Genomic DNA, 24,935 nt, shown 5'->3' on the forward strand with positions numbered 1-24,935 from the left:
GGTTGCCATACGGCATTTGCGGAGCGTTAAAAAACGCTCCGCAAATGCCGGACCAACGCTTGCCAAACGCTATAGGGGCGTTTGGCAAGTGTTGGTAAAACAGCCAAGTGTGAACGAGCCCTAAAACACATTTCTAAACGAAACGCTCATAAACACGGTATGCAAACATGACTGAACAGACATTTTTTGATCTACATTTTCCAGCTGTCAGTTTCCATCTTTCACAAATGTTTTCCAAACGTCCCGTGTACATGGAGCCTTAGTTGGATCACTTCCTGCCAAAACCCCTGAATTCTTGGGCATTCCCACCATATGTGAGACATAGTCCCTCTCCCACCACGACCGCTCCAACACAGTGGTACATTTTCTACCCTTTGTGTGCAAATAAAGGGTAGAACATTTTATACAGCTTGTTCATTCTTGATTTGGTTCTCCTTTGTATGATGCATTGTAAGCCCCACTAGATAAAAAACAAAACAATTTATTGTTACATACATCCTCACCATTTATATTCTGTTCTCATTCCCTGTAAAAATCAGGAGTTGTGTCACAATCCCTTTTAAGCATTGGATCGCTTATATAGCCTAATATAGCTTTGCCGAGATGCAAGTACCTTTTTTTTTTTTTTTCCATTTCTGCTAAGTTTTTCCCGGCATACGAAGTGTTAACAGGAAGAAAGTTTCCAAAACAAGCAGGTTATTAATAATGTGTGAGCAGGCAAGTGTGGAGACAGCTTCTGGGATCTGTCATTCTGCTGCACTCCTCTTCCCTGTGTGATCTCGCACTAAGCCGCCTGTTCACAGTCCCGCCATTGTGCATTGTATGGATCACATTACCTCCAGGTCACCTTTTCCCCTTTCTCAAAATACACTTGAAATTTGATGATCATTGCCCTTAGCTGTCCAAGAACAATCGGCAGCGTCCTTCAAGTTATTTCCTAATGATCTTGTATTGAAAAGCTACTTTTTAAATCTCTTACCGCAAAGCTGCTTATGGTCTTTGATGCGGGTGTTCCTGTAATGTAATTGATTTTCAGCTGTTTCGCATTTACAAAGAATGCAGTAAGAGGAATGAGACTCCATGACATGGGAGGGGAACAGGGAGCTCTTTCCAGGAGTTGTCCTTAAGAGAACCTTTGGTTGATACAGGCCACAAGCATATGTCAGTTTTTGGTTGGACTACCACATTAGAGTTAACCTGTCAGCCACTGAAAACAAAAAAAAGCCCTTCCTAAAGTTACTAAACCCAGGACCCTGCATTCACTATATCCAGTCTCCCACAGAACATGGAAATGCAATTATTTTATTTTATTTTATTATATTATTTTGTATATAGCAGTCTTGTGACTTCTATCAGTGTCTGAGTACTGGTTAAACTTGTAGGAGGAGTTTTCAATCTCCTCTGAGTGTCCTATGAGGCTGCATGACCCCGACCCTCTGTCTGGACTGTGCTGATTGGCCCTGTGCTGATCACATGCATGCTCCTTAAAAAAACAAACCTCTTTAGCAATACATACCAAAGAGAGCATGTGCAGACTTTTCACTGCTGCTCTGTACTATGGCAGATGGATTGGTGACAGTAAAATAAGGGGAGGATCAGAGAAGACAGGATCAAACAGCCTTTTTACACAATGCAGAGGATTAACCCCTTAGGTTCCACAGTGAATATAACAAGCATGCTTTACTGCATATGCAGACTGATTTTACTGTTGTGGGTCTAGTAACACTTTAGGAGTAAGCACTAAAAGAAGCCCGCTGTCACCTTTCCTAGTCAAAAACCTTACTCTGTTAAAGTGGTCATACTTTGAACATGGGGCAGAAATAAGAGATATCACTTGACTAAATAGCATGAATGGGCAAATTTACAGTACCCACACCCGCAGCTGTCAGAATACATTATCTGATTGGAAGGCAGGCACTGTTCAGCTGAGAATTTTCCTCCCAGGTTCTTTGACAAAAATTGATGTGAAATGTCCACTATTGACAAGCCGAAAACATTTCTGCCAATAGCCGGGGCCTGCCGCTGTCTGTTCTCAGACATTACTTTTAAATATTTAAAATAACTGGCCAGCTGCTTAGAGCATCCTTGTTGTGAAAGCGACACCATAACATCTGCCGAGGCTTCATAGCAGAACCCTTGTGGCCCCCTCGCACCTCTCTAAGCTCGATCACAAAGGAAGTTCCTCTAGTTACACTGAATACCAATCGCTTTCATAACAAAAGCGCATACACATTTGTTGCGTGCATAAATCGCTGAGCAGGTAGTCAGTGGTTTTTTTCTGTGTTTACCAGGACCTCGGCAGAGACTTCTTGTGGCTGATTTCTAGACCTTCTACAGTGGTCACCCTTGACTACATAAAGTGAAAGTGAAAATTAACCACTTCAGTACCGGGCACTTTTATCCCCTTCCTGCCCAGGCCAATTTTCAGCTTTCAGCGCTGTCGCACTTTGACAATTGCGTGGTTGTGCAACACTGTACCCATATGAAATTTTTATCATTTTTTCACACAAATAGAGATTTCTTTTGGTGGCATTTAATCACCACTGTGTTTTGTATTTTTTGCTAAATAAAACAAAAAAACACCTCAAACTTTTGAAAAAAAAACGCACTTTTCTTCGTTTCTGTTCTAAAATTTTGCAAATAAATAACATTTCTTCATAAATGTAGGTCAAAATGTATTCTGCTACATTTCTTTGGTAAAAATAATAATTGAATTTATATATTTTTTTTTTTTCTTCAAATGTTTCTATTTTTATTTTTCAGCACACTGTGACCAAAGCAATACAATGTTACCATAGTAACATTGAACTACTCTGGGCAAGTGATCAGGATTTTATTTTTTTTTTAACACATTATGATTGCTAACACCAATGTATTTTATTGATATTTGCAATCATTGTTACTGAATTAAACTGATTCATTCAGTCTTTTGTTGTGATTAGCTGTGATTGGGCAAAGCTGATCACATGATACAGATGGGCTGTGATTGGCCCTGTCTGTATCATGTGACTGCCTTGACCAGTCACGGCTAACAACATAATTGTATACAATGGATGGCATGACAGGAAGCTATCCATTCTATAAAATTAGCAAGTGATCTGCTGTGATTGGTCACATGACACTGGCAACGGGCCAGTGTAGTGATATGTCATCGGCTGTGTCCCTTGGACACAGCTGGTGACAGCTCGTGCCACTGCGCAGCCCCGCGAGCGGCTCATTTTGACAGGACGTCATATGACACCCAGTCACAATGGCGAGTGTCCCGCCCGCCCATCAATTTGCTATAGGCCGGGCGGTAAGGTGTTAAAGTGGAGCTCCAATCGCCTATCAAAAAAAAGTCAGCAACTACAAAAACTGTAGCTGCTGTCTTTTTTTAAAAACAGCTACCTGTCCCTCAATCCAGCAGTGTGCTCACCCCACCGGCCGGCTGACCTCTGTCCCGTCGCCGGCATCTTAACTGTGGGCACCTGGCTGTTACAGCTTGTGGCTACACAGCCAGGTGCCCACTGCACAAGCAGCGCTATGCATTGTGGGGGGAGAGGAGAACTTCTGCTTCCAATCACCTAGGCAGTCGAAGCAGGAGTAGGAGCGGGTGCGTGTCAAAATTGGATACCTCCCTGTCAAAATGGCACTTTTAGGTACTTTGGCACTTAAAGTTTTCTCTTCACACCTCTTCAACAAATGCCTGTTGAGCATGCGCATGAAGTTCATCAGCTTCCTGTGATTGTGTAACCACAGGGGCTTGCTTGCTTGTCACCACTGCCATTCGCAGAATGCCTTGTATTTTTTTTTTTAGTGAATACATGGCATAGTCTGATTGGAAGAAGTGGAGAGGGGGGCTGTGATGTCACAATTTCAACCTTGTACAATCAAAACATTTTATATTCATTGAAAAAAAAACAGTTGATCTGTAAATTGCAGCAGTGGGCTGACCCCCCTCTTTCACTGAGAGAGTGCGTGGCCCACATGGGGGATACCAGTAGGCTTGAAACATACATAGATAGATAGATAGATATATATATATATATATATATATATATCTATCAACACAGAGGCTGCACTAGTAAATTTTGACAATTTTGGTCCCCATGGATGGACACGCCTGGTCTAGCACCCTGTAGATCTGATTACGGACTGCATATTGTGATAGCTTGATAATGGGAATGATCTATTGTCACTGTTTCCTATAGAATTTTGTGTATTGATATGGTACTGTATTTGTGGTTTTTTCCTATTCCCTTATTGTCCTTCAATATATTGGCTCTTTAACCACTTCAAGTCCGGACACTTTCACCCCCTTCCTGGCCAGGCCAATTTTCAGCTTTCAGCTCTATTACACTTTGAATGACAATTGCGCGGTCATGCACCAGTGTACCCATATGAATTTTTTAGCATTTTTTTTGAGACAAATAAAACTTTATTTTGGTGGTATTTATTCACCACTGGGATTTTTATTTTTTTTGCTATATAAATGAAAAAGTCCAAACATCTTGGGAAAAAGTGTTTTTCTTATACAATTTTGCAAATAAATAATCTTTCTTCATAAAACTTGTCCAAAATGTATTCCGCTATCTTTTTAGTAAAAAAAAAATAACCCAAATTAGTTTATAAGTAAAAATTTATAATTTTTTCAAAAATGTTTTTTACATTTTTATTTTATTTTTTTGTATTTGTATTCTTTTTTATAACATACTGTCACCCTAGCAGTACAGTATTACCATAGTGACACTGTACTACGTGTGGGGGGTGATGAAGATTTTTTTTTTTTTTACATTGATTGCTTTTATACCCATAAAGGCTGTAAAAGCAATAATTTCTCCTCTCTGGCTGCATTCTTTAAGCCATTGAGAAATACTGTGAGAGCTGTGATTGGTGCTTTTTATTAGCATTGATCACTATATTAGTGTTACTGGGGATGTCAGTGGCAGTTAATCAGTTCCCCCCTAGTGTCAGTATGCCTGCTGCAGTCCCGCAATGAGTCGTTGATTGCTGCCTTTACTAGTATAAAAAATAAATAAACAATTAATTTACACATATTGGGATTTTTTTTTTTTATAACAAAGACGTAGCAGAATAGATTTTGGCCTAAATTTATGAAGAAATTTTTTATATTTTTTTACTTGATATGTTTTATAGCATTTTTCTTCAAAATTTGTTTTGCTTTTTTTGTTTATAGCGCAAAAAATAAAAAATGCACAGGTGATCAAATACCACCGAAAGAAAGCTCTATTTTTGGGGAAAAAAGGACATGAATTTCATTTATGTACTGCGATGCTTGACCCTGCAAATGTGGTAAAGTGGTTGTAAAGGCTCAAGTTTTTTTACCTTCATGCATTCTATGAATGAAGGTAAAAAAACCTTCTCTGTGCGGCAGCTCCCCCAGCTGCCCCTAATACTCACCTAAGCCCACAATCTCAATCACAGCCAGTGAGTCAATGAGAAGAGAGAGGAGGCAGGGCCAAGCTGCGGCTCTGTGTGTGAATGGACACGCGATGCAGCGGGTGCCCCCATAGGTAGCTGCTTGCTGTGGTTGCACCTGGCAGGAGGGAGGGGACCAGAAGCGTAAGCGGGGGACCCAAAAAGGAGGATCTGGGAGGCTCTGTGCAAAACCACTGCACTACAGGTACTGTATGTATGATCTGTTTGTTATTTTAAAAATAATGTAAGCCTTTAATATCACTTTAAGAACAAAAAAAAAACCCAGCAAAAACAACACAAAACTTCAAATACTCTTTTAAAGGATACAGCTGCAGTCTCCTGGGGTTGTATATGTCGCTCACATCCCCCTTACTTCTCAATTCACAGGACAAAGTCATCATTTGTGAATCCCAGTAGAAAGTTATTTTTGTTTTTGCGATTAAAGGAAGTTATTAAAAAAATAATAATTTAGAGCTTGCTCATACCATATGCAGTGACATGCATTTTTTTTTTCCATACAAGATCAACGCAGGTCAATGTAAGGGCATTGCAGTATGATACAGCATAATACACATGAATGCATGTAAAGGCAACACAACTTAATTAAAAGTAAAAGATATAAAAATTAAATTGTCAGTATTTTCACCATTCCAGGAAACTGTCCATTCACAACAGATGACAGGAAAACTCATGCCATTGTGCAGAAAAACGCATCACAATGAAAAGTGCATGAAAGTTCATGCTAATACACACCAATAAACAGTGAAGGAAATATGTATATGATCCCCTGCTGATTTTGAATGTTTGCCCGCTCACAAAGAAATGATCAGTCTAAAAATCAAATGGTAGGTGTATTGTAACACTGAGAGACAGAATAGCAACAAAAAATTCAAAAGAAATGCATGTCTAACAAATGATGCACTGATTTGCATGTTCATGAGGGAAATAAGTATTTGATCCCCTTCACAAAACATGACTTAGTACTTGGTGGCAAATCCCTTGTTGGCAATCACAGAGGTCAGATGTTTTCTGTAGTTGGCCATCAGGTTTGCACACATCTCAGGAGGGATTTTGGCCCACTCCTCTTGGCAGATCCTCTCCAAGTCATTAAGGTTTGATGGCTGATGTTTGGCAACTTGAACTTTCAGCTCCCTCCACAGATTTCAGTCGGATTAAGGTCTGGAGACTGGCTAGGCCAGTGGTGGGCAACCTTTTTTTTCAACTGAGCCAAATCTCGCCAAAACCACGATTGAAATTTATTTTGAGAGCCACATTTTTAAAACTGAAAATACATCCCCCATATAGTAATTCATCCCCCATATAGTAATTCATCCCCCATATAGTAATTCATCCCCCATAGTAATTCATCCCCCATATAGTAATTCATCCCCCATATAGTAATTCATCCCCCATATAGTAATTCTTCCCCCATATAGTAATTCATCCCCCATATAGTAATTCATCCCCTATAGTAATTCATCCCCCATATAGTAATTCATCCCCCATAGTAATTCATCCCTCATAGTAATTCATCCCCCATATAGTAATTCATCCCCCATATAGTAATTCATCCCCCATAGTAATTCATCCCCCATATAGTAATTCATCCCCCCTATAGTAATTCATCCCCCATATAGTAATTCATCCCCCATATAGTAATTCATCCCTCATATAGTAATTCATCCCCCATATAGTAATTAATCCCCCATATAGTAATTCATTCCCCATATAGTAATTCACCCCCCCATATAGTAATTCATTCCCCATAGTAATTAATTCCCCATATTAATTCATCCCCCCTATAGTAATTCATTCCCCATATTAATTCATCCCCCCTATAGTAAATCATCCCCCATATTAAGTCCCCAAGTCCCCCCTGTGTCAAATCACTTACCTTTGCTCCGCGCGTTCTTCTTGCCGTGTTCCCGCGCCGTTCTGGTCTTCAGGGCGGACTGTGAGAGGAGAGGAGTTCGTCACGCTGCCCCGCCTACATCCTGACAGCTGCAGAGTCCTGACTTTTGGGGCGGCCGCCCAAGAGGAGGGAGGGGAGCGGGCGCCCGGCACACAGAAGAGCCGCATTTAAGTTTGTAAAGAGCCGCATGTGGCTCGCGATCCGCGGCTTGCCTACCCCTGGGCTAGGCCACTCCAGGACCTTAATGTGCTTCTTCTTGAGCCACGATTTTGGTCTCATCCGACCACAACACTTTCAACCAGTCCTGTGCTTTCTTGAGCAGAGGGACCTTGCAGGCACTGCAGGATTTCAGTTCTTATCGGCGTAGTGTGTTACCAATTGTTTTCTTGGTGACTGTGTCCCAGCTGCCTGGAGATCATTGACAAGATCCTCACGTGTAGTTCTGGGATGATTCCTCACTGTTCTCATGATCATTGACACTCCACGAGGTGAGATCTTGCATGGTGCACCAGACCTAGGGAGACTGACAGTTGTTTTGTGTTTCTTCCATTTGCGAATGATTACACCAGCTGTTGTCACCTTCTAACCAAGCTGCTTGGCGATAGTTTGGTAGCCCAGTCCAGCCTTGTGTAGGTCTACAATCTTGTCCCTGACATCCTTGGACAGCTCTTTGGTCTTTGCCATGGTGGAGAGTTTGGAATATGAATTGTTTGATTGCTTCTGTGAACAGGTGTCTTTTATACAGGTAACAAAATGAGATTAACAGCACTCCCTTTAAGAGACTGCTTCTAATCTCAGGTTGTTACCTGTATGAAAGACACCCGGTAGCCAGAAATCCTGCTGAATGATAGGGGATCAAATACTTATTTCCCTCATGAACATGCAAATCAGTGTATAATTTGTTAGACATGCATTTCTTTTGACTTTTTTGTTGCTATTCTGTCTCATAGTGTTACAATACACCGAACATTTGATTTTTGACTGATCATTTCTTTGTGAGTGGGCAAACATTCAAAATCAGCAGGGGATCAAATACGTATTGCCTTCACTGTACATGTACTTTTGGTATATTGTGGAGAGTTTTATGTATAGTATGGTGTAAAAGAATCCTTAAATATGCATCTGTTGTTTGTAGATAATAAAGTGTACTTTAAAGCTGCAGCATGTTCCATGTGCATAATTCAACAAGACCTCGATTCCGGAAGAAGACCGGGCTATGAATCTGTATGTAAATGGATAGAAAACTGGCTAAAAGTTCATATTCAAAGAGTAGTGGTTAATGATCAGGGAGGAATTTTTTGCACTGCAGAAGCAAATTGGATCGTGCTTTGCTGTTTTTTTTTTTGCCTTCCTCAACTGTGGGTATAGGATTAAAACTTTTTTTTTTTTTTTTTGGTTGAACTGGATGGACTTTTGTCTTTTTTCAGCCAGACTAACTATGTAACAATGGAATCTACAGAGGACAAGGCAGCTGTACATACTAGCACATTATGGCAAACAGCCCCTGTGGTCCAGCATTATTTTGAAGTGTGGTGCTTCAGTTTCACTTTAAAACTCCCTATCCATTTTCTTTTTTGGCTTTTTCTGTCCGGTTGGGCAAATTTCCCTTTTACTTTTTGCCTCAGTGAATCAACAGGAAATGAGAGGAAATCTCTCCAAAGTGAATGGAATTCTAGTCTTAGAGAGTTAGTTTTGGGAACAGGGGTCCCGAGTGGAGGGTTTTCCCCCACTGCTTGCTCCAATGACAGCAGCGGTCACCAGGACATCCAGGGGTGAATCTCCCCAAGAAAAGGTCTATCCTTTCCCTACTTTACCCAAACTAACTTACATGGGACTGACATAAATACCTGATTCTTGGTCATTTCCTGATCATTTCATTTGTAGAGTCAGAAAGTGCGCCAAAGTGTTAAGTGATTCGAATGGAAGCGTGGTGATGTCATCCGGTACGGACAACAGCCGCCATCTTGGTACTCCCGATCCTATACACCTTTTATTGCAGTTTTTTGCTGCAGTAATCTTGCCTGTACTGTGAGTAGTCATTTTGGGTGCTGTTTATAATAAAGTATTACATATTACACTAAGGGAAGTCTTCTTGCTTAAATCTTCCATGTGGGGATACTGGAGGTGATGGAGGTCTGTGGCCATATCTGAAGCATGCCTGTGAGTGTTTGCCAGCGTCATCGGAGAGCACCCCTCTTTCTTTGATTGCTATCGAGGACCATCTATTTGGGATCATCGTTTGAGGTTTTTTGTATGCTTTATGACTCCTTGTGGGTCGCATTTTTGGAGGTGAGCATGCACGCTAGCCGGTGGAGGATTGATTTGATATATTTTCATCACTGGATGTTTCACGGCTTGTGTTGAAGATCTATTGTGTTCCTGTTTTTTGGGACTGTTATTATCCTTTTTGGGCTTATTCACTGTAACACATTATGTTTCTTTTTAACACATCAATTTTTTATTATTATTATCTTGTGTTCACTTGTTTGCTGTTTTTTGCATATGTTGTTTTACACTTGGATGAGGGTCATATGTGCATTCATCTTCCGATTTCTATTCATTTATTTTTTATGAATTATTTTTTATGCATTGAGTAGCGCAGCACCGATTCACTTCTCTTAAGTGATTTATTGATTCCACAAATGTTGCGGGGGGGCTAAAAAAATCCCCCTTTACCAGGGCCAAATTCTCTAATTAAATAATAATGAATTGTCCATACTACTCCAAAGCTGATATAAGCTCTATCACTCATGTAACAATCCCCTGATTTGGATTCACATTCCCAGGACCTTTTCCTGCTTTGGGTTCTTGAAATGCATTGGATGCTTTCTTTTTCCTCACTGGAATGTGTGGAAACAATCAACCCTTTGGACTGCTAAAACATTTGTTTGGCGCTCTTTTTGGCTCAACTACAGGTGGACTTCTCAAGATGGGTAAATCCTAAATCTGGGGGGGGGGGGGGGGTGCTTTTATAGAAAGCTGCTGAATACAAGCAGTTGGGCTTATATGAAGTTTGTTTCTACTATCTCAATGCCTCAATTTTATTTATTTTTTCTTTGATTCTAAATCTTGGCACCCTGTAATCCCCTGTGCAGCAACACTCAAACTGGAAGTGGCAGTAATCTGAAGCACTCAGGCCTTAACTGCATTGCATAGTGCTATCAGGTTGAGGTTGGGTTCACTGCACTGCATTCCTGTGCAAATCACATGCGATTTGTGTGCGGTGCGATTGGAGCCATACATTTTGTATGGCTCCAATCGCACTGCACCCTCACCAAAAACATGCAGGACCCTTTTATTGGTCCGCACTAGAATCAGATTGCATGGGTATTCACACCTATGCGTTCCGATTCTGCACATCGCACTGCCTTTTGCGGACTGCTTTTGGGGTGTTGTTAACTTAATATACATACCCGCAGTGGTTCGCATGAACGGGGTGCAATTCTGATGCGGAATTCGCACAGAAAACGCTGCGAATTCCGCAACGCATCAGTGTGAACCAGGACTAAAAGAGTGAACAGAAAGGGAGAGTGTCTTGCTCTGCTTATCCTGTTGCTGCTTCTTTATTGTCCAGCCCCATACTGAAGGTCAATCATTGTTGTATTATGTTACATAGTTAGTCTGGCTGAAAAAAGACAAAAGTCCATCCAGTTCAACCATTAAAAAAAAAAAATTATAATCCTATACCGACAGTTCATCCAGAGGAAGACAAAAAAAACCCCAGCAAAGCACGATCCAATTTGCTCATGCAGGGAAACAAATTCCTTCCTGATCCCCAGAGAGGCAATCGGATATTCACTGGATTTACAGTGGTTTCAGTCAGTGTGAGCATGCTTACAGGAGGAGAGAAGAGAGGGATGACCTCATCAGTGTGCTGCTGCTCCTTCATTGTCAAATCACAGGCTGGGGTGTTTTCTTAACCTGGTGGTGTTGCTTAAATGCAATGTAACTTGAAGGGATGTCCAGGACTTCACTGTACAGAACTGTATGAATGCCTGGATCAGAAGAATGGGTGACCAGGAATACAACAAATAGTTTTCTAAATTTGCTGACTGCCTGGTGTTCAGTATTTAACTGGACAGTCGAATTTGTGAATTCTGCACTGATTTTCTTCCTCATTTTAATGTTAAATCCATACTCCACTTTTTAATTATTGATTCTCCAAGATAAACAGTATCATACAAGTGTGACATTGCTGCTTTCCAATCATACAATTGCAATAAAAGCTGCCTGGTTTATTTATCTAGATAAACTCTGTCTATAGCAGGGGTGCTCAAACTTTTGAAGAGCAAGGGCCACTTAGGTGATTTAGTAACTGATCACAGGCCACAATGAAATGAAGTGGTTCAGAATTTCAGCATTTTTTTTTTTTGAATAGCATAATGAACATTCTCTTCCTGCAGCTGCTGAATGCTGGCAGGAGGGAGAGGAAGAGAAGCCGGCTTTCAGCAGCTGCAGGAGGAAATTAGAGAGGATCGGTTTCTGTGATGGAACACCTATCACCCCGATTGGGTGATTCCGTCTGAAAAATTCTTCTTTGCCGCTGGGACACAGGACCAAAGTATTATGGCTGGGCATCACACCCAAGACTAGGCGACACTAGGTTAGGTGAAAAAACTGGAACTACTTTGTTGAACAGAAATACAGGTTTTTGTACCCTTCAGAAATAGGGGCAGTCCACACATGAACAATAAAACAAATATTGCACATTGGCATAAACATCCCACATTAATTAGATAACTAGGTGACGTCTATACCAGTCTAATCCCATCATGTCGGAGCCTCCCAGAGGACTAGCCGACAGACAAACATTGGGTGACTCCATTAAGTCAATTAACAATGGAACAAGGACACAGTAAACACATCACATCTTAATAAACAGATTACACATAAAAAGCAGGAGACCTCAGCATCAGGTTGTTTTTGAGCTGATTACATTAAAGTGGTTCTAACGACTCATTGTTTTTTACCTTCATGCATTCTATGCATAAAGGTAAAAAAACTTTCCCTGTGCGGCAGCTCTCCAGTCCCCCCTAATACTCTCCCCTAAGCCCCCTCTCAATCCAGCGATGTGCACTGGAGTCTCAGCTATCTTGGGACTCCCTCTCTTTGGCTGCTGCTGTCATTCACAGCCAATGAGCCAATGAGAAGAGAGAAGGGGGGGGGGCCAAGCCTAGGACACACAGAGCAGCGAGTGCCCCCATGACAAGCTGCTTGCTGTGGGGCACCCAACAGGATAGAGGAGCAAGGAGTGCTGGCGGGGGACCAGGAAGATAACATATGTTCTGAGCCTGAGGGGAGGGGGGGGGGTTGCTGGGGTTCAATGCTATTTGGACACTGAGGTCCCAAATCTGTATCCTGGTCCCCCAGTTCTCAGAGTCTGTGTATTTTGGGGAGACATGGACTTGAATCCGAAGTAAACTGCTCCAAAGGTCCCCCCAGGCACACGCCTCCCAAAAAATAGAGTCCCCTCAGATGCCAGGGCCCATGGTTAGTAGACAAGAGGCTAGCCTGCAGTCCCCTCCAAAAGCCTGTGACCTGGATGGGCCTGTCATAGTTATATATATGCCACACCTCCTGTGTAAAACGAATTGTAGCAGGGAGACCGCACGGGCCCCCTTGAGCATGTGGCGGGGTTACCACTGCGACCCCTGATGCTACAGCAGTGGTTGGGGGTGTGGTTAAAACACATCCCCCTTCCCCAAAACCGCAAATGTAAATGAGCCCTTACTCTCCTGTACATCTGCGGCTTTCCTGCGGGTAGCGGCACTTTACCATAGACGTACCGTAGAATTATATCTTGCAAATGTGGTGCACTTTCTGAAAGCTTGCATTCAGGCTTGATGTACTTGGATGCTCTGGAATGGTGCGTTGGCAAGCTCCGAGGGCCACAGCTTGAGCACCCCTTGTCTATAGGATATGTTTAGCACCTGTAAGGGAGCATCTGATTGAAATTTAGGCTGGCCATACAATTTTTCTGTCCAATTTCCTTTAGATTTATCTTAAGCTATGTAGTGCAAGAGCCTGCCTAATTGGATACAATTGAAAGTGTTGTTTAGGTTTGACCTCCTATTATATGGTTTTTGGTAAATCTAAAGCACTTTTCTGAAGAAAATTGTACAATGCCTGGCCAACCTTAGTTTCCACACCCATGAAAACCTCTACAAAGTATAGGTTTTGGATATGAAAGGCTGTCCATACACTATACAATTTTTTGTCCACTTTCTGCACAATTTCCTGTAGATTTAACTGCAACTATGTAGTGCAAGAGCCTGCCTAATTGGATACATTTGAAAGTGTTGTTAGGTTTGACCTCATATTATATGGTTTTTGGTAAATCTAAGCCAAATATCTCAAGAAAATTATATAATGTATGGCCACTTTAGATTTACCACAAATATATAATATGCGGTCAAACCTAATCCAAACTTTCAATTGTTTCCAATTAGGCAAGCTCTTGTACTACATAGTGGAAGGTAAATCTAAAGGAAATGGGGCAGAAATCGGACAGAAAATTGGGTATAGTGTGTGGCCAGCCTTACTAACTAGCTGTCTTCTGATAATAGGAAACAAAGATCTGTTGCTGGATGGTGTTATTGTATATCGATTTGAAGATAAAAGTTTGTCATTCTAACACTTGTTTCATTGCAGCTGGGCCTGGATATGGAGGAGCTGGAGGAGATAGAAGAAGATGCAGGTCTCGGCAATGGAGGATTGGGACGCTTGGCAGGTATGTTCTATATCTGTTACCCTTTTTTTTCACAAAGACACAACCTGGGCTGCTCATTAGCATGCAACAGTTGAAAAGAGCAGCCAAGTCCTATTGTATCAATATCCTGAGACTCTATAGGGGACCAGTTCAAATAAAAGTAGACAACAATACTGCTAGCTATTGACTAAAGCTGGGTACACAGTCCAAATTTTGCAGGGAAGCCATCTCTACTGGGAGAACACAGTGATTACTGTTAGCGGCTATAGCCGCTTACAATAAACACATGCTATAAATCCGAGATGCTGGTTTTACCAAAGTCAGTCATCCTGCCTATAGTTGGATCAAATCTCAGCTGGTCCCTGCTGAACCGGCCAAGATTCGATCCTTCTATGGCTGGCTTAAGCATACTGCATTGCATTCAGTTTAAGCTTTCCAATGAATTGGGCAACCTTCCCCGTGGTTACCCTGTTCATAAATTCCAGTGATAGAACCAAAATAAAACAAAAATTATTTTGGCCTAAAAAAAATCTTCTAAATTACTTTGTTCTTATTGATTGTAGACTATTTACCTTGCAAATTTTCCCTTATACCCTAATGAGTTGTCAGCTTGTCTACCTTTTTGTACCCTGCTATATACTTTTATTAGAAGTTAAGCTCTTCCACTTTCTGAATCCTCACGTACACCAATCGGCCATAACATTTAAGAGCACTAATCGTAACCCGTCGAGGCATGGACTCCATTACACCTCTGAAGGTATGCTGTGGTGTCTGGTAGCCATGTAAGTTGTGTGGTGGGGCCTCCATGGATTGGGCTTTTTTTTTTTTTTTTCTTCAGCACATTCCACAGATTCTTGATTGAACTGAGGTCTGGAGAATTTGGAGTCAACACCCCAAACTCATTGTTGAGTTTCTCAAACCATTCTTGACCAGGCCACCGTCCATTGTTCTGTGATCCAGTTCTGAAGCTCATGTGCCCATTGTAAGCACTTTTGGTTGTGGACATAGGTCCGCATGGGCACTCTAACTGGTCGGCAGCTATACAGTCCCATAAACAACAAACTGTGATGCACTGGGCATTCTGACACCTTTCTATAGGAACCAGCATTCACTTTTTCAGCAATTTGAGCTACAATAGCTCTTCTATTGGATTGGTCTATATGCGCCAACCCATGTGTATCAGTGAGCCTTGGCCACTCATGACCCTGTTGCTGTTTTCCCTTCCTTGGACCACTTTTGGTAAATCCTGACCACTGCAGCCCATGATCTCACAAAAGCTGCAGTTTTGGAGATGCTGTGATCCAGTCATCACAGTGTTTCTCAACCTTTTTTCATTCATGGTGCCCTTTAAAAATATTTTCAGTCTAGAGGCACCCAAGTCTAAGGGCTCAAACCACACAGTTGAGTCACGTTTTTAGCACCTCTCAATTTCTCCCCTTTTAGCTGCAGAGGCAGCAACCCAATTGTTGTGCACATGCTGTGGACATGATGCTTTGTGGCATGGCAGGAATTATACTCCTGTCGCATTCAGCAGGCATTAATACCTGCCAAATGAGCCCCATTCAGGGTCGGTGCTGCACACTGTTGCACAGTGGTGCTGCATATATGGTGTCAAAATGGGTAGTGAGGAGGTAACATATTGCCTCCTCACTGCCTGTCAAATGCCTCTGAAATGAGATATAACCTTGGATCACTTTTCAGAACAGTGGCAGTCCCTGTTGCTATTGTGAATTATTATAGGGGTCAGGATTAAAAATAACATGCAGACACATAAAAAACACATGCATATAAACATACACACACACCACACAGCCTTTTCAAAAAATGCAGATTTACTCTACCTGGACCTTTGAAGGTCTTGCTTGCTTAAGGCCAAGTCCCGGCTCTCTAGACAGCCCAATAGCCCTGTTTCCACAGTACCGCAGGTAAAGCCAATCCTTACAGATCAGGTCCTCCAGGCACAAGCCCAGAAAGCGCAGATCCAGTGAATTACAAGTCCAGCAAGCTACAGCCAAACTCTAGCCTGTGAGCAGTTGTAGAAACCAATCATAAACTGACTCTTGTTGGAGGCCAACCTGGTCACTGCGACCGGACACTTGTGTAGGGCACAGCCTTTCTCAGCTAGGTTGAACTCAGACAGCACCCCAGTTGAGGAAGGATTGCCTATGGTAAGCTTTTCCACATTTTTAAATTCTTCCATACCTTAATATGTAGATTGTAAGCTCTCTCACCTTTTATAAACACCCTTATAAGGCAAGCCATAGATGATGAAATTTTCTTTCCTACAACTGCGAGTTGCAGGAAAGAAAATTGCTCGATTTCCCCCATTAATACAGTCAGTGTTGATGGGGAAATCCCTCAGACAGGGCTGTTGTGTTATGCCATTGGGGAGCCTTCCTTGCCGACAGGACACAATGATTACTGCTGGCAGCTATATCTGCAGGCAGTAATCCGATGCGAAAAATCGATGAATCGACTTCAGTAAAATTAGCCTGCCCATTGATGAATGAAATCATGGCCGGTCCCTGCTGAACCAGCCAGGATTTGATCAATCTATTTCTGGCTTAATGGATTGTAAGCTCTTCTGCCTTCTGTATCTTCTCTTATAGCTTAATGGATTGTAAGCTTTCGCTTTCTAAATCCTCCTGTCCACCTTCTGTATTGTTCCTCTATAGCTTAATAAGATATAAGGTGGATAATCTTACAACCTAAGGCCCATTTCACACGGGTGTTCCGTATGTCCATTTTTCATCTGTCCGTTTACGGATGAAGAACGGACACCCATGTATTTTTATGGACTAGCGGATGTAAACAAATGATCATCTGTTTATATCCGTTTATGTCCGCATCCGTTAACATCTGTTTTTTTGAACGGAAGAAAACCCTATTTTTCTTCCGTTAAAACGGATGTAAACTGACAAACAGATGAAAAACTGATGTAAACTGACAAACAGATGAAAAACTGATGTAAACTGATGAAAAAAAACGGATGGAAAAACGGATGTAAACTGACAAACAGAAGAAAACTGATGTAAACTGATGAAAAACGGATGTAAAAGGATGTAAAAAAGGTTGGAAACCGATGGAAAACGGATGTGAACTGATCCATATTTTTCATCAGTTCAGTCACGTTTTGTCCAAGAAAAAAATGGAACGCCCGTGTGAAAGGGGCCTAACTTGCAAGCTTTTCCACCTTCTGTATTCCCCACCCTGGCAGATTGGGAGCTACAACAATTTGTAACATTTTATTTGTAATTGTTAGGGTTTTTGTTTTTTTTTGGGTGGGGGTTTAAAGCATTTTTGCAGTAGAATACATCAGTTCATGGCCCCTTGTGTGAAAAGATCCCGGCATGTTCATATAGGAAGATGATTGTCTGTGGTGCTGATTGAGAAACAGACTTTTTTTCAGCTTGTCGTAACCCCTTTAACAATCGAAGAAACCGGAAAAGAAACAATACAAAGAAAAAAAAGTCACCTTATTTACATGCATGTAGCACATCTAATGTACATACACATAAATATCTGTTGATTTATACAGTGCATTCAGAAAGTATTCAGACCCCCTTCACTTTTTTCTTTTTTGTCATGTTGCAGCCTGATACTACAGTTGTTTAAATATTTTTTTTTTCTCATTCATCTACATTCAGTACCTCATAATGACAAAGTAAAAACCAAGTTTTAGAATGTTTGGAAATGTATGAAAATGGAAAAACTGAAATATCACATTGGCACAAGTATTCAGACCCTTTACAACAACAATTTAGCTCTGGTGCCTCCTGTTTCTGTTTGTCGCTGAGATGTTTCTACACCCGAGGTCGTCCACTTGTAGTTAATTAAAATTGACTGGACATGATTTGGAAAGGCACACTGACCCTAGGTTCACACCTAAGGGTTTTCTGCAGAAACGCAGTACAGTCCATTTAACATGATTTCCTATGGGATATGTTCACATCTCCTCGTTTTCACCTGGTGCGTTTTTGGAAATGAACATGGACTTTTTTGAACGCAAAAAGGTGCATTTTTGGTTCTATAGACTTTAATGGAAACAATGCAGAAAAACACGTCTTGTGTTTTTCCTGCATTTTTTATGCATTTTAAATCTGCCTAGCAACAAGAAAAAAAATGAAAGGAAAAAACGCAGGTGCAAAAACACAGCGCAAAACGCAATGCAGAAACAGGTTAAACGCAACCTGCATAGGGGTGAACCTAGCCAGAGTACCAGTTCATACTGCACATTGCATTTGATTCACACAGAAATCCATCCGCATTCCTGTGCAAATCACATGCGATTTGTGTGCGATGCTGTTTGTATGGCTCAAATCGCATTCACTCCAAAATCGTGCAGGATCCTTTTTTTGTCTGCACCAGAACTGGATTGCATGGGTGTTCACACCCATGCAATCTGATTCTGCAAATTGCCCCACATTTGAAAACTGATTTTGGGGTGTTTTAACATACACACCCATAGCGGTTTGCATTATTGGGGTGCTTTTTTGATCCTGAAACCTGTACGAATTCCTCACCTCATCAGTGTGGACTGACACTGCGTGTAGATGAATCAAAAAAATGAATGAGGAAAAAAAAAAGAATTTAAACAAGTGTATATCAGGCTGCAACATAACAAAATTGAAAAAGTGAAGGGGGTGTGAATACTTTATGAATGCTCTTACGTGCACACCAGGAATATTTTTATAAGCATTAGAGTCATTTTGACAAAACGCAGCTGTGTGATCACCAAAGAATTGTTCCATACACAAGCAAGCACTACTTCATTGTTAAAGCTGTAACCGTGCTTAAAATGTATTTATAGCCAAGACATCTTTTGCCGTTTTAGATTGGGAAAGGGGAGGGTTTTAACCTCACCAGTTATTTTTTGTATTTATTTTGCTGTCTGTGTACCTTTTTGGGGAAATTCCCCTTCACTTCCTAATCCAAAGACGCAACAGGAATTTAGAGGAAATCTCTCAAATAAGGGAAAATCCCCACTTAGTCATCTATGGAACAGATATATGGTTGCCACCTCATCCCTTTAAAACCGAACACACATTAATTACATAGGTTCTGTGACTGATTAAGCCCTGGTTCACACTGGATGCGACTTAGCATGCCCTGCGATTTGAAACATGCATGCCATGTCGCACCCTATTGTCCGTAATAGGAGCGGTCCTATCGGTGCGTTTACGACTTGGCCGTAGCCGCACCGATTTCAAAAGTAGTACATGCACTACTTTTGGTGTGTTTTGCATAGACATCTGTATCAGATGTCTTCAAATCGCACCTGAAATCTGCAAGTCACCCGACTTTGAAATCATGCGACTTACAGTGAAGTTTCACGATTTAAAAGTTGGGCTTGATGTGAACGGAGGGTAAGGTGGTAATTTAAACTCACCTAGTACCTTATTTGCATTAAATTAGCCTCAGAACCTGTATACAGTGAGGAACAGAAGTATTTGAACACACTGCGATTTTGCAAGTTCTCCCACTTAGAAATCATGGAGGGGTCTGAAATTCACATTGTAGGTGCATTCCCACTCTGAGAGACAGAATTAAAAAAAAATTCAGGAAATCACATTGTATGATTTTTAAAGAATTTATTTGTCTTGCACTGCTGAACATAAGTATTTGAACACCTAAGAAACAGCAAGAATTCTAGCTCTCAAAGACCTGTTACTGTGCCTTTAAAAAAGTCCACCTCTACTCCACTCATTAATCTAACTTAGGAGCACCTGTCTGAGCTCTTTAAAGACACCTGTCCACCCCACAGTCAGTCAGACGCCAACTACTACCATGGGCAAGACCAAAGAGCTGTCAAAAGACACCAGAGACAAAATTGTGGACCTCCACAAGGCTGGAAAGGGCTGCGGGGCAATTGCTAATTAGCTTGGTGAAAATAGATCAACTGTTGGAGCAATTGTTAGAAAATGGAAGAGGCTAAAGACAACTGTCAGTCTCCCTCGGACTGGGGCTCTATGCAAGATCTCGCCTCATGGGGTATCACTGATGATAAGAAAGGTGAGCAATCAGCCCAGAACTACAAGGGAGGAGCTGGTCAATGACATGAAGAGAGCTGGGACCACAGTTTCAAAGGTCACTGTCGGTAGAACACTACACCGTCATGGTTTCAAATCATGCATTGCACGGAAGGTTCCCCTGTTCAAGTCATCACATGTCCAGGCCCGTCTGAAGTTTGCCAGTGACCATCTGGATGATCCAGAGGAGGCATGGGAGAAAGTCATGTGGTCAGATGAGACCAAAGTAGAACTTTTTGGTCTAAACTTCACTCTTCGTGTTTGGAGGAAAAAGGATGAGTTGAATCCCAAGAACACCATCCCTACTGTGAAGCATGGGGGTGGTAAGATCATGCTTTGGGGGTGCTTTTCTGCAAAGGGGACAGGACGACTGCACTGTATTAAGGAGAGGATGAATGGAGCCATTTATTGTGAGATTTTGAGCAACAACCTCCTTCCCTCAGTCAGAGCATTGAAGATGGGTCGTTGCTGGGTCTTCCAAAATGACAACGACCCAAAGCACACAGCCAGGATAACCAAGGAGTGGCTCTGTAAGAAGCATATCAAGGTTCTGGAGTGGCCTAGCCAGTCTCCAGACCTAAATCCAATAGAACATCTTTGGAGGGAGCTGAAACTCCGTGTTGCTCAGCAACAGCCCCAAAACCTGACAGATCTAGAGATCTGTGTGGAGGAGTGGGCCAAAATCCCTGCTGCAGTGTGTGCAAACCTGGTCAAGAACTACAGGAAACGTTTGACTTCTGTAATTGCAAACAAAGGCTTCTGTACCAAATATTAACACTGATTTTCTCAGGTGTTCAAATACTTATGTTCAGCAGTGCAAGACAAATTAATTCTTTAAAAATCATACAATGTGATTTCCTGAATTTTTTTTTTTAAATTCTGTCTCTGAGTGGGAATGCACCTACAATGTGAATTTCAGACCCCTCCATGATTTCTAAGTGGGAGAACTTGCAAAATCGCAGGGTGTTAAAATACTTCTGTTCCTCATTGTAATTAATATGTGCTCGGTTTTAAGGCTTGGTTCACATATGTGCGGGTGGTGCCGCTGCGGATCCGCATGAAAATCTATGCAGCCGCACCACCCGCACAGAGGAATGCAGACCCGCCGGCGGGTGCCATAAGTTCTAATGGCACGCCGCCTGCACTGGATACCGCAACCGCAATGAGAACCGAGGTTCCCATGCGGGCTGCGTTTTCAGAAGTGTAGGAACTTCTTCTCTGCGTGTCACGGGGCACGGGAGTCCATTCACTGGACGTTTTTACAGCTGCTGTTTTTGGCTTTTTACATTTTTTTTTTTTCTACAGCCAGTAAACCCCCCAGCATGTTATCCTATGTGTTCATGCACACATAGACTGTAATAAACGTTTTTTGGCTGGAAAAAACACCCAGGACCAGTGGGTTTCTAGAGGAGTTTTTTACGCTGAAAAACGCGGTAAAATGCCACAAATTTTGGACTTTTTTATTTAAAATAAAAAACCACTCTAAAAAATGCAAACGCTGGAAAACGCAGCTAAGAAAAAACCTGAAAAAGTCAAGTTTTTAACGTGACTTTACACTGGTAACGTTACCAGCGTTATCAAAACGTCCAATGTGCATGAGTGCCTAGAGTGGGGAGATGTCTGCTTTTATACAGAATATATTCGGTATAAAACTGGAAACATTCATTAAACTGCATAATTGGAGTTCATTTATATTGTGAAATTCTCTGATTGCTTTACTTTTGCATTTGCTGAAGGGCACTTTGTTACTGTGCCAGCTTGGCGCTGTTTCAAGCTGCGTTGCGTTGACTAGTTCTGTTTTTCTCAGTGATGGAGGTTTTTGTCCCATGAGCATTTCTAGACTTCCACCTCTAATTCCATAGAGACAACTGTGAAGCCCAGAAAGTGATTATACAAGGCACTCTGTTATGTTCTGATGGCTTTTTTTTTCTGCCAAATAGAAATGTCTATTTTCCATCTGCTGAAGATCCAAACTTGCTTGTCACCTATACATAAAGACACTGCTTGTCACCTATACATAAGGACACATTAATCCTGTGTCTGAATAGGATCAGCATTCCCAACATGTCACCCTTACTGTGTGTTACAGCCTGGAGTGGACATACGGTCTGTGCAACATGTGCATTTGCGTAGGTGGCCTATCAGGGAAAGCAACCTGCTTCTATGTGGAGCAACAGTGACAAATGTCTGAAGGGGCCCACTTCAGTCTGGGTGTCCTACAGCTGTACACTTCCATTATGCTCCTATTTTCTCTTGAAGCTGCCAGCATTTCAGCAAATATTAATATTCATGAGAATTCAGGAGACAGTAAACAGCTTGTTTGCCAACACAGATCATGTCCACTGCTGCTCTTTTAACAAACTTGCATGGCTGGAAATTTCCGATGCACCAGTATGGTCAGACATTTTCCAGTGTGTGTGCCAGTGACGGTCTAGTAGCTCTTACAGTAGATTTCAGTGCAAATTTACAGTTGCCGTTACAAAAATGGAATGTGGCTTTTAACAAAAGTATAGTATCAGTGTAGTATACTTTGTATTAAAGGGCCATTCCGCCCATAGGAGAATCATACCCTGGCATTTTGTACTTCTAGGATACTCCAGTATGATCCATTCATAATGGCCACAGCAAGCTTGCAGAGTCAGTCATTGAAACATAGATATCTCCCCAGTTGTATGAATTGCCATGGGACCTCAGTTTTGGATATGCTGACCCATTAATGAAATAGAAATAACTGATGTATTTTTGTGTTTTCTTGCATTCTAGCTTGTTTCCTTGACTCAATGGCTACACTGGGTCTGGCTGCCTACGGTTATGGGATCCGATATGAATTCGGGATATTCAATCAAAGGATTATGAATGGATGGCAGGTAACATAATTAAAGTGATTGTAAAGGTTCAGATTGTTTGTTTGCTTTTTTAAATGACAAACATGTCATACTTACCTGCTCTGTGCAATGGATTTGCACAGAAAAGCCCTGATCCTCCTCTTCTCGGGTCCACCACCGGTGCTCCTGGCTCCTCCCCCCTGCTGAGTGCCCCAAGCTGTTTGCTCTGGGGGCACTTGTGCCTGCTCTATCCTGAACTGCCTCTGTGTGTCTATAAAATACAAAGAGCACTGCTCAGCACCTCCCTTAGCCTCTCCCCCCATCACTGACTGTGATTGACAGCAGTGGAAGCCAGTGACTTGCTGCTATGTCTCAGCCAATGAGGAGGGAGAGACCTGGGTGAGCCACTGCTCTCAAGCATATCGCTGGATGGAGATTGGGCTCAGGTAAGATTTAGGGGGGCTGAGGGGGGAGCTGCACATTGAAAGTTTTCTACTTTCATGCAAAGAATGCATGAAGGTAAAAAACCTCAACCTTTAGAACCACTTTAATTTAGTTCTACTAGAAATTAGTTTTTAATTGGTAATATTATGCATACTAAGTGGTTTATAAGAAATAACATTTTATTATATATTACAGGTACTTGTATAGCTCTGTCAATTTATGCAGCACTTTAAATTTATATATTTATTTCAGGTACTTCTATAGAGCCGTCAATTTTACGCAGCGCTTTACATATATATTGTACATTCACATCAGTCCCTAACCCTCAAGGGGTGTACAATCTAAGGTCCCTAACTCACATTCATACATACACATACTAGGGCCAGTTTAGACAGGATCCAATTAACCTACCAGCATGTCTTTGGGGGTGTGGGAGGAAGCCAAGGTACTCGTAGGACACCCACGCAAGCACAGGGAGAACGTTCAAACTCCAGGCAGGTTGTGCTGTGGTTGGGATTTGAACCAGCGACCCTCGTACTGCCAGATTGAAGTGCTAACCATTTAGCCCCTGTGCTGCCCAGATATATATTATACATTCATATCAGTCCCTGCCCTCAAAGAGCTTACAATCTAAGGTCCCTAACTCTCATTCATATATACTGCGCACATACTAGGACCAATTGAGACGGGGGCTAGTTAACCTACAAGCTTGTCAGTGTGGGTGGAAACTGGAGTACCTGGAGGAAGCCTAAACAGGCACAGAGAGAACATGCAAATTCCATGCAGGTAGTGCCATGGTTGGGATTTGAACAGATGACCCTTGTGCCGCTAGGTGGAAGTGTTAGCCACTTATCCACTGTACTGCTCATTGTAATCTTTCACATGTGACCCTGAAATTCTTTCTCACTTTCTTTCCTGGTGATCTGTGTAATCGGGACAGATGGTGTAGAAAAATCTAACATTTTACTGTCTTCACTAGGTCAGTGGACTTCCATTGGTGACATCTGTTCTGGTGACAGTTGTCAAAGTTGTGATTTCCCCTCATTTTGGGGCATGCTACTGAGTGTTTAGCCAATATCTGTGAAATCCAAGCGAATCCACACAGAATACCTGACCATACAGCCACTTGGTATAGCATTCAACCGATGCTTATTTCAGCCTATCATAGATCTCAATAGGCTGCTGGTACTGCATCTGTGCCTCCCGGGCACATGAAAATGTTGAACTTTAGGCTGAACAGCTAGTTTCAAGTTATAAGACAGAATACGGTATGTTGATAGTGCATTCAATTTATGACTTATTGCAGTGGTTACCTTAAAGTTAGGGTCAACATCTTTTTATTGAAAAAAAAATCCCAGCATTTTGGTCACTTGCCTGCTAATAATACTGGCAACAAGCTACATTTTTACCGTCCAAGCCACTAAAATACAGGTCAGGTGGCAACCTCTAATTACTTGATTGTCTATAGTTTGGCCACAGTTCTACTTTAAAGTATTTAAATATTTTCCACAAGCAGCAAATACATTTTGAAACCAACCCTCACTGACCTCTGCAGATGCAGGCACTGTAAAGTAATTCCACATCAAAGTTTGCAGTGG

General features: G+C 41.8%; 1 protein-coding gene across 1 annotated transcript in view; it reads left to right on the forward strand.

The window, feature by feature from the left end:
• The window catches only part of PYGB (glycogen phosphorylase B), a 143,345-nt gene that overhangs the window by 64,539 nt on the left and 53,871 nt on the right, over positions 1–24,935 (forward strand). Inside the window, exons 3-4 of the mRNA XM_089669808.1 lie at positions 13,982–14,060; positions 22,832–22,935. Of these exons, the coding sequence (XP_089525934.1) occupies positions 13,982–14,060; positions 22,832–22,935 (183 nt within the window). The remainder of the gene's footprint in view (positions 1–13,981; positions 14,061–22,831; positions 22,936–24,935) is intronic.

The sequence above is a fragment of the Staurois parvus genome, unplaced genomic scaffold (assembly GCF_062004578.1).
Source record: "Staurois parvus isolate SC_StPar_1 unplaced genomic scaffold, SC_StPar_1.0 ptg000081l, whole genome shotgun sequence".
NCBI lineage: Eukaryota > Metazoa > Chordata > Amphibia > Anura > Ranidae > Staurois > Staurois parvus.